At 38.2% G+C, this 18,233-nt stretch overlaps 1 protein-coding gene and 1 pseudogene across 4 annotated transcripts in view; one reads left to right on the top strand and one right to left on the bottom strand.

Annotated features, from left to right (window-relative positions):
* Positions 1-18,233, bottom strand: part of SVEP1 (sushi, von Willebrand factor type A, EGF and pentraxin domain containing 1) — a 180,214-nt gene that overhangs the window by 121,799 nt on the left and 40,182 nt on the right. For all 4 annotated transcript variants that reach the window (XM_059143460.1, XM_059143462.1, XM_059143461.1 and 1 more), the window contains exons 4-5: positions 3,424-3,582; positions 2,431-2,610 (exon numbers count right to left, since the gene is read on the bottom strand). In XM_059143460.1, the coding sequence (XP_058999443.1) occupies positions 2,431-2,610; positions 3,424-3,582 (339 nt within the window). The remainder of the gene's footprint in view (positions 1-2,430; positions 2,611-3,423; positions 3,583-18,233) is intronic.
* LOC131813188 (large ribosomal subunit protein eL33-like) lies at positions 10,010-10,382 on the top strand (annotated as a pseudogene).

Genomic DNA, 18,233 nt, shown 5'->3' with positions numbered 1-18,233 from the left:
CCTGAGAGGACATGGCCATTTCTTATGGATTTAGTGAAGGATCTGAGGCTATGGACTGTGGAAGGCAAAGAGGCAGGGGTCTGACCTTATCCTGAAGGGGTCGTCTACTTGCTTCTCTCATTCTTCTTTGGAAGGCCAGTAAGTGGAAAGTTAAAATGTCATACTTTCCATCCTCTGCCATGAAGTATGTGGAAGAAGGGGTAGCGATAAGACATAGCTACAGGAGTATATCTAAGTGGCTTTCTATGATTCACTTTTTTGGTAATGGCATGTGACTTTTTACCATTGGAGACCGTGGGACTGAAGATGTCTTCCCTTGGCCTTCCCACATAAACAGTAGCTTGTCTGAGTTTGGAAATCTAGGGTCTGATTCTCTTCTCTCAGAATCCTGGCAACATAATTCTCATCTTCTCATATCTACAGTGACTAAAAAGAGGCTCACGTCTGATCCTCTTTCCTTTGTAGGTAGTGTTATTTATTTCTAACTGTGAAACGGAGACAATTTTCCATTCTTCCAGGGCATTCAGATATTTCACTAAGATTACTTCCAGACATGGATCTGTTTGCAATAATTCTTTTTCTAGCACTCATTAAGGGATGTTAAGCTGAATATCAAAGATGTTAGTTGTGTGTAGTTTCAAGATTTCAGCTTGAGGATATACCCTCCTTTATTCCATTTTCTCTCTGGATTCCTAATCCGAGAAGAGACCATTGCCTGGGATGATTCTCATACACTTTATTCCTTCACATTTTTTTTTTTAATCTTTGAAATTCTGCTCTACTTTTAGAAGTTTCTTGAGTTGGTTTTCTGACTTATTAATTTGGCTTTATGTTCCGTCATTGTGTTTGTAACCTTTTTATTTTTTTTTCCTTCAGGAATCCTTTTGTTTTCAGATTTCTCCCATTTCTTGGCATCCTAGCCTTATTTAGCGCCATGATTCCATTTGTTCCCCTTTTCTTTCAGGCTCCCCTTGTATAATTTTGCTGATTTCTTCTTTTTTTGTAGATACAGAGAAGGATATGGATTGGGACCTAAGTTAAGCAGATTCGTATGAATGGATGGGTTCAATGTTGGCAGCTGATCACCACCGTGGTGGGCTCCTGGGCTCACAAATGACCTGAGCCTGAGTGGGTCGCCTTCCCTTATGGGTACAAGAGCCAAGAGGAAACTCCTCACCAAATTCCAGGGAGCTATGTCATGTGGGATCCTAGAGAAGTCAAATCCCAAAGTGTAGTACCAAAAGATGCCTGAGGGATGTGGTGGGATGAGACTGCCATATTTTAACAAGACAAACAAACAAATAAGGAGATCCAGGTAAATTTGAGTTTTAGAAAATCAGCACCTCATTTTTAGTATAACTAAGTCCCACACCTTATATGGGACTTAGTTATACTAAAAATTGTTGTGTATCTAAAACCCGCATCTCCCTGGGTGTTCTGTGTTTCATTTGGCAACTCTAGGCAGGGGATAAATACTGTACTCAGAAGCTTAATGGGAAGAGATTCTCAAGTCCTTCGGCTTACTCCCCTCTTTTCTTAGATACCTCTCTCTCCCAACCCTACTTGTGAAACCTGGGTGGTTCAGTCAGTTGGGTGTCTAACTCTTGGTCTCAGCTCAGGTCATGATCTCAAGTCATGAGATAGAGCCCAGCACTGGGCTCTGCACTCAGCGGGGAGTCTGCTTGAAATTCTTTCCCTCTGCCTCTTCCCCCACTTGCTCTCTCTCATTCTCTCTCAAATAAATAAATATTTAAAAAAAAAACTGGACTCATTAAAAAAAAAAAAAGACAGAAACCTTAGGAAGTTGTGAGTATGCAATAGTTCTGAGAAGTAGGAAAAGAGATCTTGGAGGTGGTAAGAGCGAAGGTAAACTAACGTACTGTTCCATCTGTTTTTTCTCTTTTCTTGATGTGAGAGCCTTAGGTTCTACTTGAGGTACTATATGTCCCTGTTTCTGTTGGGCTGTCTAGGCTCTTTGGGATCTCATTTTAGCAAATTCCCACTTTCTATAGCACACTATCTAATCCGAGCAATGGCTGGAGACATGCAATTCAGCTCACCAATCCTGTTGTGGGACCACAATGATATTAGTCATCAAAGCCCCCATTCCCAGCATTCCAAAACTCTCCTTGGCACCCTGCCTTTGCTGCTTAAAATCTGAGGTTTGGATAACCTGTACATTTCCTTCCCAGGAAGGGCCTTTCTTTGCTCTTTGCTTGTTCATAAAAGAAGCATAAAGGGGATAGCTTATGATGATGTGGTCAATTGAACTTGGTAGTTCTGATTTCAGATGTCCTATAATCTTTTCTTTCTGTGGTCTGTGGTCTATGAAATTAAAAGAAACAAAGAACTTCACTGGTCCATTAAAATTTAAGTCAAGGAAATCAAGCAAGGCAATCAATAAACAATGTGAACCGGCAGTTTGCATACCTCTGCAGGAGCTCTCTGAACCAGACCACAAACCAGTGGGTAGACACAAGAGGATGCTGCTTCCCACGAGGTCAAATCCAGGGTGACATCGGACCCCACAGGCTGCATTGAAGTGGTTGTTACAAGTGTTCTGGATAAAGTAACCATTTTCAGGAGGCCTCAGGGCAGGGCAGTGGACAACTAACATTTACAGAAAGAAAATAAAAAAGCAAAATAAGCCTTTGAAGCAGTATCCTTTTCTTTGTTTGTTTAAGAGGACACTTTAGACACACAGTGAAATTACCCACATCATTTCTATTTACTGCATTTCAATTTCTAAGTGCATATTTGGAAGAGGAACCCTTACATCTCACTCCTATTAGGTATGTATTTACTTCCAATTAAACTTTTTAAACAGACTAAGTCTTTTTTAAGCTTTAAAATGTTTTATTTTGATATCTATGTGGACATGAGATTTTCTAGTTCTTGATATTCGTATGTCATTATTTATTTTCCTTCTTAATTAAGGTGGCATGAAACAAGGAATAAGTCCAATAAAGTACATCTGCTGCAGATTCCACAGCCTCTTGTACATGCTACAGGTTAATTAAATCAATTTAACTTTTGATATGAATACTATCAAGATACCATATCATAAAAATATTCTCTTTAAATGGATTTAAATATCACCAGAGCCAAAACCAGCTCATTTGTTACCAAACTGTTGTTAGATTTGTGGCTTTTAAGTTCATATGAGATCTTTTTCAAGTACTAAATCTTTCTGTTTTTATGGTTCTATCACTGCCAGGGTCTTGGATCCAGTTTCTCTGGAGCAAGATTATAGATGTGTGCAATGATAAGAAATACTACTTAATAAAAACAGAGAACTTCTCCTAAGATTAGAGAAATGAATATTAAAGATCACTTAAAGTGAATTAGATGGAAACATCAGCATCATTCCTCTCAAAGAGATCAGCTTTTATATTTCCTATCTGCCAGATGTGGGAGACTTACCTTCACAGGTCTGGCCAGACGCCCGATATCCCTCCTTGCAGACACAGTCTTCCGGAGATGTACTTCCAGGTGGAGAAGTATGATTTTCATCAGGACATGGAAGACAAGTGCCGATTCCTCCTGGAGAACCTTCTGGTTTGTATGTCCCAGATGGGCAAGCTGGGGAAATCCATTTTATATAAATTAATGATACATGAATTGATAGTTAACAGTATTTTTGAGACTAGGAAGGCAGGAAAAATACTTCAGCAGAAAGAGAAGATTGCATTAAAGCATCACAGTATTAAATATTTAATTATCATTGAATTATTCTTATTCATATTGATGAGTATTTCTAGCAAAAGTTCAGTAAATATTTGTGCAGATCCTCAAGAAGATGCAAGACAGTGTGGTCTCCTTTAAACAGAAGTTAGCAGCTGTAGGAGAAAATGATTAAGATAAACACACAGATGGAGAAGAAAATACAAATTGTAACAACAAAATTAAACTTGTCTTTTGAGACAGTAAAAAGAAGCCATAAAATTCCAGAACAACAGAACTGAGTAGACCTAGGAAAAGTACTAGTTGTGATAGTAATGCAAGAATATATTCCTTACTTGAAGATTTTGCAAAAAAACAAAAAAAACAAAAAAAACAAAACTCATCAAGTTTAGGCAAAATTAATAAAAAGTGATTTGACATCCAGGATAAAGGAAAATCAATCATCTAGGAAAGAAAACCAAAATATTTATAAATGGGAAAACCAAATTAATATTTCATTTCTCCTGTGCAAAAATAAATGGCAGGAGAAAGAATGGAAGTAAGATATATAGGTATGTGGAAAAATCATTATGAACCCCAAATCTTGTATCTGGGCAAGCTATTGGTAAATATGAGGAAGAGAAAGCCATTGAAGGGGGGCCTAGGTGGCTCCATTGTTAAGCGTCTGCCTCGGGCTCAGGGCATGATCCCAGGGTCCTGGGATTGAGGCCTGTATAGGGCTCCCTGCTCAGTAGGAAGCCTGCTTCTCCTTCACCCACTCCCCTTGCTTGTGTTCTCTTTCTTGCTGTGTCTCTTTCTGTCAAATAAATAAAATCTTTAAAAAAAAAAAAAAGAAATAAAGAAAGATAGAAAGAAAGCCATTGAAGGATATGCATGGCACCTGGAAATAAAGACGCACTTTACTGACTGAAAAGAAATCAAAATTAAAAACTCAAGTATGGGAAAAATGGTTTTTAATAAACTGCTTGAGATTAAGAAACTAGGAGGACATATAGTATATTGCTATACATCTTGCTAAAATTGCAAAAACGAAAAAAAATCAAATAAGTTTCCTTCTTAAAAAGAAAGATGTGATCGAAAGAAGAAAATAAGCTTTGCACAATATAAAAAAATTGGGAGATGAATGGGAAGAGAACAAGGGAGAGTTCTCATTTCTTTTTATATACATCAGTATGATAAAAATGAAAGAAAAACCGAGGGTCACATTTGTACATTAAAAAAACACAAATAACTATAACTAGAAAAAGAATACGTAACCTCTAAATCATTGGAAGAGGAAAAATCCCAAAGAATGAAGATAGGAAAACATTGGGAAAATAAAAGAAATAGCAGAAAGAATGAAAAACAAAACAGCATAAACTGGGGCATGTGGGTGACTCAGTTGGTTAAGCTTCTGCCTTTAGCTCAGGTCATGATTCCAGGGTCCTGGGATCAAGCCCCGAATCAGGGTCCTTGCTCAGTGGGGAGCCTGCTTCTTCCTCTCCCTCTGCCTACTTCGTTCACTCAAGCATTATCTCTCTCAAATAAGTAAATAAAAATATTTTTTAAAAATCATAAACTAATATAAGAAAACCCAAAGATATCATCTATAATAAATAATAACCATGGGTTAATTTAATCCTGTTGGTAAGATACACACCTAAAATAAGCTGACTCACAGGTAAAAATAAGTGGATGTACAAAGATACTCTAAATATGTTTTAATATATATATTAAATATATATTTAATATATTACTTATATTATTATAAGTATTAAAATTATACATTATATAATTATATATTACTCTATTAATATATATATTATATATATTATATATTATAATATATGACAAAGAACGAGAACTAGAAATTTCTTACAGAAAAAATGAAAATAACCAGTAGTCACAGAATAAACAGTTTAACCTCACTCATGATAAGGAAATGCAAAGTGATAGCTACTTTTTAATTTGGCAGAATTTTTTTTAAAGATTTTATTAATTTATTTAACAGACAGAGATCACAAGTAGAGAGGCAGGAGAGAAAGAGGGGGAAGCAGGCTCCCCTCAGAGCAGAGAGCCTGATGTGGAGCTCGATCCCAGCACCCTGGGATGATGACTTGAGCTGAAGACAGAGGCTTTAACCCACTGAGCCACCCAGGCGCCCCTAATTTGGCAGAATTTTTAAAGCATGTTAATACCGCTGATTGCCAGTAAGCAGGTAAGCAAACAGGTTCTCTTCCTCTAGGACAACTGGAGGGTAGACATCAAAAGCCCCAAAAAGAGCTTTCCTTTTAGCAAAGCACTTCACTTCTAAGAATTTGTCCCAAGTGAAGGTTAATAAATATGTATGTATAATTGTTGTTTATCATTACACACTCAGCACTGGCTATAACACAAATGCCAAGAGATGGGGAGTTTGTTAAACTCTTATGACACATCCATCCCGTGGAATATTAGCCATAAAAATACAATTCTTAACACAGAAAATCATCCAAATTATGTAGTTGAGTGAAAAAAAAAGGGGGGGGATGTCTCAAACAACGTTATGCATTATGTGATCCTTTTTGGCTAAAAAATACATATATAAGACTTCAAGGAAATGATCTTTAAGGTTATATATGCATGATAGAATTATGAGACTTTCAGGTTCATTTTTGTTGATCTCCATTTTCTAGTTTTGCTACGCTGAAAAGGTATTGTGCAAAAACAATTAAAAGTAAATTAAAATTACATGCAAAAGAAAGTCATTGTCGCAGATGTTATATTTCATGTCACCGTTACTGGTTCTCTGACCTCAGAGATCATTTTGATTCCTCCTTCTCCCTCTATCTCTTCCAAAAATCCAAATGAAAACCATGTTGTTTGGATTTTATTCCTTAAAAATCCTCTGCATTTCCCCTCCTCCCTCCATCAGCATTGCCCTGTCTTAGATCTGGACCTACGATCTCTCATCCAGGTTCTTACAAAGTCCTTTACTGGTTCCTCAGTCTCCATCTCTACTCCATTCCACCATGAATGTTGCTGCCTCAACATCATCCTAAAATATAAATCCGATCAAATAACTTTCTACTTAAAAACTATACCAAAAGGATGAGGCCCACTCTTTACTCTGACATATAAGGACATCTTTGCTCTGTCTGCAGCCTTCCTGTATGCCTGCTATAAAGGACCCATGAATTCTGGTTAGAACCTGCTTCAGAATCAAGGACAGTCTAGTTTTGCACTAGGCTCCCCCTACCCCGTCCCCGTCAATGTACTGGACTTGGGAGTTTAAACAACGACTTCGTTTCTCTGAGACGTGGTTCCTTTGTGTGTAATAGGAGTAGTACCTCCATTATAAGTTTTATTGTTCAGATTAATTGAAATAATGAGAGTAAAGCAACACTATCTGACATGTAGTTAGCGTTCAGTAAATTTCAGAATAAGGTCCCCAGCCAATCTTAACTTTCTCAACAATAAAAGAGATCATTATACTTCCTTCCTAGAGGCCTGGTTGATGCTGTAGTGCTTAGTAGATATTACCTCTCTTTCTTCCACTTAGCTTCCGCCTTTGCACGTGCTTTCCTTTGTCTGAGTGAACCTCCAGCATCCTTCAAGGCTAATTCATTCTTCAAAGCTCCTCCCACTTTTTCAGATTTTGGTGGCTACGTTTCTGAGCCCCCGGAGTACATTACCCTTACCTCTGCTCTGGCACATGTCCCACTGAATGGAATATGTGCACCTGTCTCTCTCTCTCAGGGGGCAACCTGCTCTTGCCTGTTCCAAGAGTCTTCCAATGATGTGACCTAGTCATTAGCCATCCCATTTCCCGACCAACAGTGACTCAATCAAAGGAGGGCAAGAAAAAACAAGCTGTGTTGGAAGGTGGCAGTGGGTTTAATGTGGAGGGAGGACTAAAGTCAGAGAGAATAACCACTGGGTGAAGCGAAAGGACACTGCACTTGGGGTCAAGACAACTGAGTTGCAACCTTGGCTCTTCTACTGACGAGCTTTGCGGTCACTGGCAAGCGACTTTCTTTTCTCTTCCTACAAAATGCACAAGTTACAACTAATGAGGACTACGACCATTTCAATGCTAACATTTGATGTTTCCATAAATAGAATAATACTAGAAAGTAAGTTAAAGAAAACTTCCATATGAGCAGTCAGATTCTGTTTACAGATTTTATGATTTATTTTTAAAATAATATTACATAAAAAGGAAGTCATCTTAACAATATTACCCTCCAAAATGGTTTGAATAATTGAGAGCTGACAACACTGGAGAACAGTGTTTTGGATAAAAATATCCAAAAGTACATTTGGAAATGTATTGTGAAATTCATAATGATAATGGAAAACAGACTTCAGGAGAACTATTTAAAGGCATTGCACAATTCTAGTGGGAGAGGTGTAATCAACTTCTTTGATACCCCAGGGGGGAGAATTCCTCATCTAAAACCAAGCAAAAGTTGAAAAGACAAAACAAAACTGTGGTTTGAGCAAGTTTCATAAGTGATGGTAAAGGGCTGGGGTATGTCCATTTCTTTCAATATGAAATGGTTCCTTCCTGGAAATGTCCCAAATATTATTTCTTAATTGCTCTTTTAGTTGTTGGTAAAATAAGCACTTTCTCTTTTCAGAAACATCTTGGCGGTTATCAGCTACTATTACTGGAAGTGTGATTCCTGAAGCTCTCATGATGTGCTAATGTTAGATTTTGCTTCAGCTGACAGTGCAATTCTTTGACTGAAATAAATGAAAGCATCAAACCTAGTTTGGAAATAGGAAAATACAAAGAAGCCTCCATTCTCTCTAATCTGTCTTACCCACTAAATATTAATTTGTTAGGTGACTATTTTAGTTAATATAAATAACATATAGAGTAACAAACACTTGATACAATTCCTTCATATACATAACCTAAGATTGATTTTTTAAAATTGGTAAGTATTAAGAGCCTTTTTTCCTTGCACAATTCATCTTTAAAGGTTAATAAATTCCTCGGAAGACTACAGGAGTAAAGTTGCTGTTTCCGCATTCAGGCTCTTTACTACACAATTCTAAGGGTGCCCATTTGGGTAGATTACCAGGCCATTCAAGAGTCATGTGACTCAAAAGCCCTAGCTTCTGTTCCATGTAGGAAAGGCACCAAGCAAGTGCCTGGGCCCCCAGAGAAAGGTTCTTTATTCTTATAACATCAGGTCCCTTCTCAGCATTAGGGATTTGATCTGAACAAGGAATCTGTCCCTACAAATAGTTATGCTAGGATTTTGAGCACAGGGGTTCACTGCCCTAGAAGAGAACCAGGTTTCCCCGACGCCAAGCTAGTATTTTCACAATGACAAGACAAGCACATGGGCATGCATGCGAGGAAACTTGCTTTTACGAGACAGCCAAGATCCTTTCCGTGTTCATTCATGAATTAGATAAGGAGGCTTTTAACTGCCTTGGATACTGCACAGCTGAATCTGTGGTAAATGAATTAGCATCCTGTCAATCTTCCGGCGATCGGTTAGCTTATTTGGCTGAAGGACAGTGTATTTGGACAAAATTGTGAATTTGAGCAACTGAGTGGTGCCAGCTCAGCAAATGGACCATTGGCTGCAGGATGCCATGTTGCAAAGAGAAGCGTCTGCTCAGACTGGAAAGGAGATTACTGATGGGTCAGGACAAGTCTATCAAAAACCAAAAGATAAAATCCTCTAGAGACCCTGTCTGAAAGAGAATGCATCAGCAAAGAAATTATTATATTGCTAAGAACTAATATATGTTACAGAGAGAGAGAGAGAGAGAGAGAAAGAGAGAGGGAGAAAGACAACCTGGCTAAGTACAGAATACTTAAGCAAAGCCTTTTTTGTTGAAAACTCCATGATCTTAATTGTTCTAAGGTGTTTACTGTCTGGATAAGAAATGTGAGATCATCCTAAGTTTTACAACAAAAATTTTGTGGGCAAGTACTTTTAGAAGAGGCCACTGGAGATTTTAACATTATCTTTAACCTTGTTTATTCTTTCTCTAATAGCCAATAACTCAGAATCGTATAAAGAAGAAAATAAAATTTACCGTAAGATAAACCACATTGGGAAGCGGAATCCAATTTTTTATAATTATAAACAACTTTCCCTGTTCCCTTATTTCTTTCATCCACTGAATTTTTTTTCTTAAGCAAAATAACATTAACTTTTCAAACTCATTAGCCTATTGCCAAATTACTTTATATTTCCATTATTTGGACTAAAAGTATGTATCTTATTGTAGCCTCCACTAATACTGGTGATTAATAGTTTTTAAAATTACCAGTTAATCAGGCCATTTTGGAGCCTGTGGAGGCCTGCTGTGAATAGGACTCCTAAAAATGACAAAAATGTCTGGAAGGTCATGGTCCAAGGCCATTTTTGCGGGCTACAGGTGGGGTTTCTGGAACCAGAGGGAGCGTACGGCTCTCCTTAAAATTGAAGGTGTTTATGCTTGAGATGAACCTTAATTCTATCTAGGCAAGAGATGCGCTTCTATGCATAAAACAAAGAACAACACAGTGACTCCTGGTGGAAAACAAAAACAAAACAAAACAAAAAACCCAGAGTAATCTGGGGAAAAGTAACTTGTGCTCATGGAAACAGTGGCATGGTTCATGAAAAATTCCAAAGCTACCTCCTTGCTGAGGGCATTGGCCATAGAATCCATGTGATGTTGTACTCCTCAAGGATTTAAACTTAATGAAAAGTGAATAAATAAAGATGCAGATGTGTTCTCTTGTAAAAGTAAAAATAAAATAAAATAAAATAACCAATTAATCAATTACTTAAATGTGAAATCCTATGCGTTTCAGTGCAACAGAGCTCAGCTTGAACCTAGTGTGGATCTGTCCCTGAGATTCAGACATGTATAGGTCTATTGCTTGAAGAACTTGAGAACCTTCTGGGAGAAAACTCCATCCATGGTAAGAGTACTATTCAAAATATTACAACTCTGAATGGCATGATTGTTGATCAATAACAACAGACATCAGCTGTAAGATGAAGCAGAATTCTACAGGCCCACTCGTCTGCTAGGTATTACCTCTACAGGTGCTGGGCAATGGGACAGATGCCAGCGAGCCTGGAATAGGGCTCAGATCAGTACGGGAGCATTCAAGAGACTTAGGGCAGTAGCTATTCACCAATCCAGTATCTTAACCATGTTTACAACTGTACTAATGCATAACTGCTGAAAATTAGTCTGTCCTAAGGAAAGAGAGAAATTGCACACTTTGGATCTAAGAACAACCTTGGCAGTAAGAAAAGCAGAAAAATTCTGAGTATGGTTTGGTGTTTGTTGTCAAATTCATTTCCCTGCGGTCTTACAAGGAGTGTTAAGTTATGAGTCAAGGCTTAGGTCATACTTGCCTTGGATATTCTCCCTCCCTCATTGTCTCTACCTCACTTCAGTAAGCCTTTAAGGTCTTTGGGAGTTTGGAAATGTCGATATGTGATGTTTTCCACGCCCATTGTTGTTACACTAATCTAGGACCTTATTATTTTATGACTTGATTGATTCTGTAACCTCCATATGTATAACTCTTCTTCTAGGTTACTCCACATTTGGTGATTTCTGTTCACAGATTCCAAATTAATACCCCTCTAACATAGCTTCAATCAATCACACCACTTTCCTGCTCAGAAATCTCCAAATGCCTGCAGTTAGCTGTTAACCAAAGGCCATCTCTGCAGCCTGGAATTCAAGTCCTAGTATAATCTAGTTCCTACTCCCAAACTTTCTGGCCCAGAATGCCACTATGTTCATAGATTTAGCCCATTCACGCATCCATACAAGCTACTGCTAATATCCATCACAGGACATTCTATTCTGCACAGTGGTATCTCCTATTTATAACTGTCCAAATCCTGTCATTTAAACCCAAAGCAAATCCCATCACCTCCATAACCAAAAGTAAATATTTTTAGAATATCTATAGCATTTTGTATATCATATTATATATGTTGGATCATTTTAATTTTCATTTAATTTCAGTTACTTAGAACTGGATTAACCATAATGCTTTGTTCATGACACACATTCTGACTTCTGAATAGTTATTAGATGGCTCCATTTCATAATAAGCTACTTTAAGGCAAGTACTGGGCAACAATCATATCTTCCAAAATAGCTGAAAGATACTCGATAATTAAAAGAGTCAATGGATAGAGTTAAATGACTCCCTCTTGTAGTTTCCATAAACCCCCATTTAGAATGAGCTGTCCCACCTGGCATTCATTCTGATATCTGTGTGGTCTTGTCTACTGCACTTCGAAGTAGTCCACTCATCTAGCAATGTTTTCCTTCCATCTTCCCACATTAAAATGTTTGGATTGTTTTCTGAATAAACCATATGTAAATAAAATTGTAAGTATTTCACTCTGGCCACTGCAACGCTTTCAACACATTAAATTTCACTGTGTCACCACCTTTCTCCCATTTCACCCATTAATGTAGGGTGTGGTGCAAAGGATCAAGTGAGAATCCTTGGAAGAGAGTTCTGGTAATTATTACTGGCTCTGACACTGTCTGCCCTTCTCTGCGTTATATAACCAATTAAAGAACTGGTTTTTCCATTACGATACCATGGGTGATCATGTTTGTAACCAACTAGTTGTAACGCTAAAATTTCACAACCCTCTGCAGGGATGAGAAGGATATGACAGGTAACAGGATACTGGGGATCGAGAATAAGACAGAGTTCCACCTGCACCCTGACAGACATTGTAGTCTTACACAGATGATTAAAAGGGGCAAAGTACCATGTTATGTGAGAACACATAAGAGAGGCATTACCTAGACATGAAGCAGTCGGTCAAAGTGATTTCAGAGTGAGACCAGAACCATGCACAAAAGGGAGAAGTGTACACGTAGGGGGACAGCATTTAAAACAGAGGGACCAACACGTGCGGGCCCAGAGGCAGGAGAGAGCATGCTTGAAAACACAAGCATTCACTCTGGCTGGAGTACAGACGGGTGAGGCTAGAAAAGTAAGTGGGTGCCAAAACCACGAAGAATGGATAGGCCACATTCAAAAGCTAGGAGTTTATCCTTACAACGGTGAGAACGGGAAAAATGCTCAAGTTAAGGTATGTGACAAGATCACTCTGGGTGACTTCTGGAGAATTATTTTGAAGGACAATAACATTTCATTCTCAAACAAATGTTGATTCTGCCACTCCTATTTTTTCCTATATGTAAGGATCATTTCAGAATTTTAAGTTATGATGAATGATTTTTTTTTTGCCTACTTGCAAAAAATCAAAATTTCATAACTTTTTCTAAAACTGTTATCCTTTATTTATTGGTCATTAGGTTTTTTTTCCATTTTACTTTTGGTTTCAATAGAAATAAAAGTCATCATTGGGCATAAGATGTGAGAAAAAGAACACATCACTGCTTCCACAAAAGGTGTGCCTAGTTAAGTTAACAGATAGAAAGCAATACCACTGTTGAATCCATAAACCCAACATGGAAAAATCTGTCACCAGAGAAGATATGATGACACAAAAAGTAGAAGAATCTGTTTCTGAGAAGATGGAGTAGATGTACTTTTTCTTAGTCTTCCTGGTAAGTACAACTAAAAACCCTGAATGTTATATATAAAATAAACATAAAATGACACTAATAAAAAGGCAGACTAGCTAGGGATCTTAAGAACCAAAGCCCAACAGGGTAGTGAATTCCATGGGATTCCTTTTTCCTCACACATTCCAGACTTAGGGCCAGAGTAGTTAGCCATTCAAAACACCAATGGGAATGGACAAAAACTCCAAAACAATAAAATACTGCTCTCTCTGGCCAAAGGATGAAGAAATGGCAGTTAGGACACTTTAGGACAAGAACCAGTCAACTCCTCTAGCCCACACACCACAGAAAAACTGTGGCCCAGTGTAGCCATACCACGCAGAGACCAAGTGGGAAGTCTAGATTTTTTTCTCTTGCAAAGCTCTAGCAAGGCACCCCAACACCTCTGCCAGAGTGGTATCAGTGACGGCCAAGTAGAGAGGTGGATCTTGCATGCCAAGGGAGGTGACAGTGGTGAGGGCTGTGTCTTACTTCCACACTCACCAGGAAGTAGCAAAGGGGTCTTCCCTCACGCCCTGTGGAGTGGTATCAGAGCTGGCCCATGAAGAGTCAGAACTTTCATCACCACCAAGCAGCAAAGAGGTCTCCTCTTTGTAGTGTCTGGGAGGTCATGCAAGGAGCAATAAGGAAACCTTCCTAGAACCAAAAATTCCATTCACATCCAGCAGTAATGAGGATCCCCCTCACATACACATATCAGTGTCAGTGGGGGCAAAATGAGGGTTATAGCATCTCACTATGCTCAATTGGCAGGAATAAGGCAATGCTCCTCATCCCTCTTTCTCTGCTGAGGGAATGATTACATAACATTCTTGAGATGACAAAATTATAGAAATGGAGAACAGATAAGAATTTGCAAGAGGTCAAAGTGAAGACAACTAGGAGCAGAAGGGCAGTGTCTGGGTTCTAAAAGAGCACATTATGAATCCTTGTGGTTTCCATCTTGATTGCATCCATGTCAATATGTGCAGCGTGATACTACACGATAATTTTTTTTTAAAGATTTTATTTATTTGACAGAGAGAAATCACAAGTAGGACAAGTAGGTGGAGGGGCAGGCAGAGAGAGAGGAAGGGAAGCAGGCCCCCTGCTGAGCAGAGAGCCCGATGTGGGACTCAATCCCAGGACCCTGAGATCATGACCTGAGCCAAAGGCAGCGACTTAACCCACTGAGCCACCCAGGCGCCCCACTACACGATAATTTTGCAAGATGTTATCACTGGAAGGATCGAGGAAAATTATATATGGGATCATTCTGTATTATTTCTTAAAACTACACCTAACAATCTGAAGGTTTTGAAGGGGCGGGGGGTGGGAGGTCGGGGTACCAGGTGGTGGGTATTATAGAGGGCACCGATTGCATGGAGCACTGGGTGTGGTACAAAAACAATGAATAATGTTATGCTGAAAATAATTTTTTAAAAAATTTAAAAATAAATAAATAAATAAATAACAATAATGTTATGCTGAAAATAAATTTTAAAAAAATTTAAAAATAAATAAATAAATAAAAAACAAAAAAACTACATGTGACACTACAATTATCTCAAAAGGAAAAAAATGTGATAAAAATTCAAGAGCAAAAGGAAAAGAAGCAAAATTTCAAGGTGCATCTGAAAATATCCAAGATGGAGAAAATGGATTTTGGAGTGTGGAGTACCTAAGGTCACCATGCAGGTGTGGTTGGCTGGTGGCCAGGGATGTTTCTTCATGTCTAACTACTGCTTTACAGGTACCTTGAACCATGAAACACAGTATGATGAAGATGGTACATGAGTATTGGGACGATTGGAAATTGCTATTCCTCCTGCACAAATTCATAAATGGACCTTCTTATTTACATAACAGTTTCAATGAAATTTTATAGTTCCTCATGAGGGTCACACAATTCTCTTTCAAATTATTCTTAGGAAATATATATTTATATTTTTATTACTGTGAATGGGATGCCATAAGATTTTTTAAACTTAATGTTCCTGCATAAAAATTTATTGATTTTGAAGTATTTCTCTTATCACATTATAAATCTATTAATTCTAGTAATCACTAGAATTTATTTCTCTGTATTTTCTAGGTTAAGAATAATACTGTATACCACAGTAAAACAACTCTTTTTGTTTAGAATATTAAATATTGATGGTAAAACAATAAACTTGCTTTATTAATGTTTATAGTTGTTTGCAGTATTTCACATATAAAGTGCATTTGATTAATTTTTTTCTTATCACTTGTTTCATGGTCCATATTTTCATATATCTGCTTCCATATTTTGCCAAAATTTTTTTTAAGATTTTATTTATTCATTTGACAGAGAGAGACACAGCTATCGAGGGAACAGAAGTAGGGGTAGTGGGAGAGAGAGAAGCAGGCTTCCTGTGAGCAGGGAGCCCAATGTGGGGCTTGATCCCAGAACCCCGGGATCATGACCTGAGCCCAAGGCAGAAGCTTAATGACTGAGCCACCCAGATGCCCAACAAAATTTCTAAATTTCAAGTTTTAAGCGAAATTTTCCTAACTACTAACATTACGCTACATGCAGTAATAATTGTTTGCTTTATGTATTTGTTAAATGATTGCTTAAATGGTAAAAATCCACAATATCCTGGTTAAGTGACTGCTTTAATGGTAAAAATGCACAATATCCTGGCATACTATATCTTGCAGTGTTATATGCATTAAAATCCTTTTCCAAACCATCAGTCATCAATACATACAAATAGATTTACATACACACACATGCACACACACAACACACACACACACACACACACAAACACGCGGGAGCACACCAGTGACACAGTTTTATGAGTAGGTTTAGAAAATAATGTCAATAATTAGATAACATGAAAGAGATAAAATGTGTTATTAGCCACTTCCTATGTTGAACTCAGCCTTCCAGATGGCCCGCTTTGATTCTAAGCCAGTGTTTCTCAGGGTCAGTAGACTTGTTCACCTTCACTTCTCCAAAAAAGGAATGGAAAATTCCCAGGAAGTTGGGAACCAAGCAGAGTTTCCATATGCTGTGTTCTAGTATCTGAACATGCAGTGTGCTTTATTATCTCTTTACTCATTCATTCTTCACTCCAAGTTTACTAATGCTTACTCCAAGTCCCTGTGCCATGTCTCAGAGGCTATTAAAAAAGAAAGAGACGTGGATGTAATCCTGCCCTAAAGGGATTCACGGAGTATTGAAGAAGAAAAACTCACCCCAAATGATCATACTGTATAGTGTTTTAACAGAAAGAAGATACTGAAGAAAACCAAAGACTTTAGCTTTAACTCACTGCTACAGCAATGAATCTACGGAAGAAGGGATAAAAGGGAAAGTTTCATAAGAAAAGTGAATTTGTTGTGAATCCTGAAGTACTGTCAAGAAAGGGACAGACAATATGTGGAATATTCTAGGCAAAGGTGACAAGGCACGGAACCATGAAAGGCGGTGAAGTGGCGGAGGAGCCACAGCAATTTGTGGCAGCCGGAGCAGAAGATGCTTCCGTGATCATAATTAAGAGATAACTTAACTCTAGTAGAATCACATGGCTTTGATATTCTCTCTAAAACTTTACAAAGAGAAATGGTAATGCTTTTTTGATCTTATGCTAAAGCATGAACTCAGTTTGTCCCTACAGAACATGGTTTCTCAAGCTCAGTACTACGGGCATTTGGAACTTGCTGGTGACTGTTTAGTGTACTGTAGGATATTCAGCAGCGTCCCTGGCCCCTAGCCACTAGATGACAGGAGCTCCTTCCAGCTGTGACAACTAATATTGTCTCCAGACATTGCCAAAAATCCCATGGGGAGAAAAATAGCTCCCTATTGAGAACCACACAGGTAGAGAGTCTAATAATTTAAATTCATCAAGCACTTATTATAAGCCAAGCATCCTAGCAAGCTTTCTGCACACATTAACTTATTTTATTTTTATGACCATCCTGCTATTATTAAGCCCAATGCATAGACTAGAAAACTGAGGTCCACAGAGGTCAAAGAACTTGCCCAGAAAAACACAGTAAGTGACAGAACTAGGATTCATGAATAGAATTCATGCTGATAACTGCAGTCGATGACTATACATACATAGATATACACACGTGTGTATATATATATGATAAGATATATCAATCTTACGACCACCAGCATTTAGCATACTACATGGCATATCATAATTTCCCTGTGTTTGGCTTTCTGCAGCTTGGGCCATCATTCTCAAATCGCTCACACTGGCTAGTCATCTAACATTTAGTACGCACCAAACCTTGTACAGAGCCCACAGAACCAAACATATGGGATGCTAAACTACAACTCAGAAGCAACAGTTCACCTTAAATATAACCTGGAAAGAGCAGCAAAATATTTCTGGATCATTTCTTTGATGGATAATGACCGTGCAATGAGTGTTAACGGATGGACTGTGGGCAGTATAATGGCTCAGAGGCAGCACAAGTACTGGGATCCGAGACAGCTGGGTCTGCATGCTAATGTCTTTACAGTTGAGTGACATTAGGGAAACCTTAAATTCTCGAACACTGTTTCCTCTTCTGCAAAATGAGGAACCTAAGTAGACAAAAACTTTGCAAGAGCCATGTAGTTACGGCATGAATCATTTTGAGAAACAATTTTCAGAACCTCAGCATTGCCAGGGACTCCTACCTAAGGTGATGTACCAGAGAAAGCATCTAGAGCACTTTTTGCAACTGCCCTTCATTCATTTTTCAAAAGAAATGTGTGTTTTTCATCCCTTCTAAGTCTTACTAGGGTACACTGTCCCAAGGCAGCAAAGCTCCAGCATGACTCAAAATCTTGATACCTGGAGACCTTCCTTTAATTAAGGTACAATAAGCAAGTCCTCTAAAAAATGTTCCCTGTTTTACACATACTTAAGTTAAATATCATTCTGAATTTCCCGACATTGTAAATGGAGTATTTTGGTTCATTTCTGGGATGTCCTGAATTCAGAAATATTGTAGGCTGGGAGAGTGGGAAC

The sequence above is a fragment of the Mustela lutreola genome, chromosome 12 (assembly GCF_030435805.1).
Source record: "Mustela lutreola isolate mMusLut2 chromosome 12, mMusLut2.pri, whole genome shotgun sequence".
Lineage (NCBI taxonomy): Eukaryota > Metazoa > Chordata > Mammalia > Carnivora > Mustelidae > Mustela > Mustela lutreola.
This window is presented reverse-complemented; position numbering and strand designations above follow the sequence as displayed.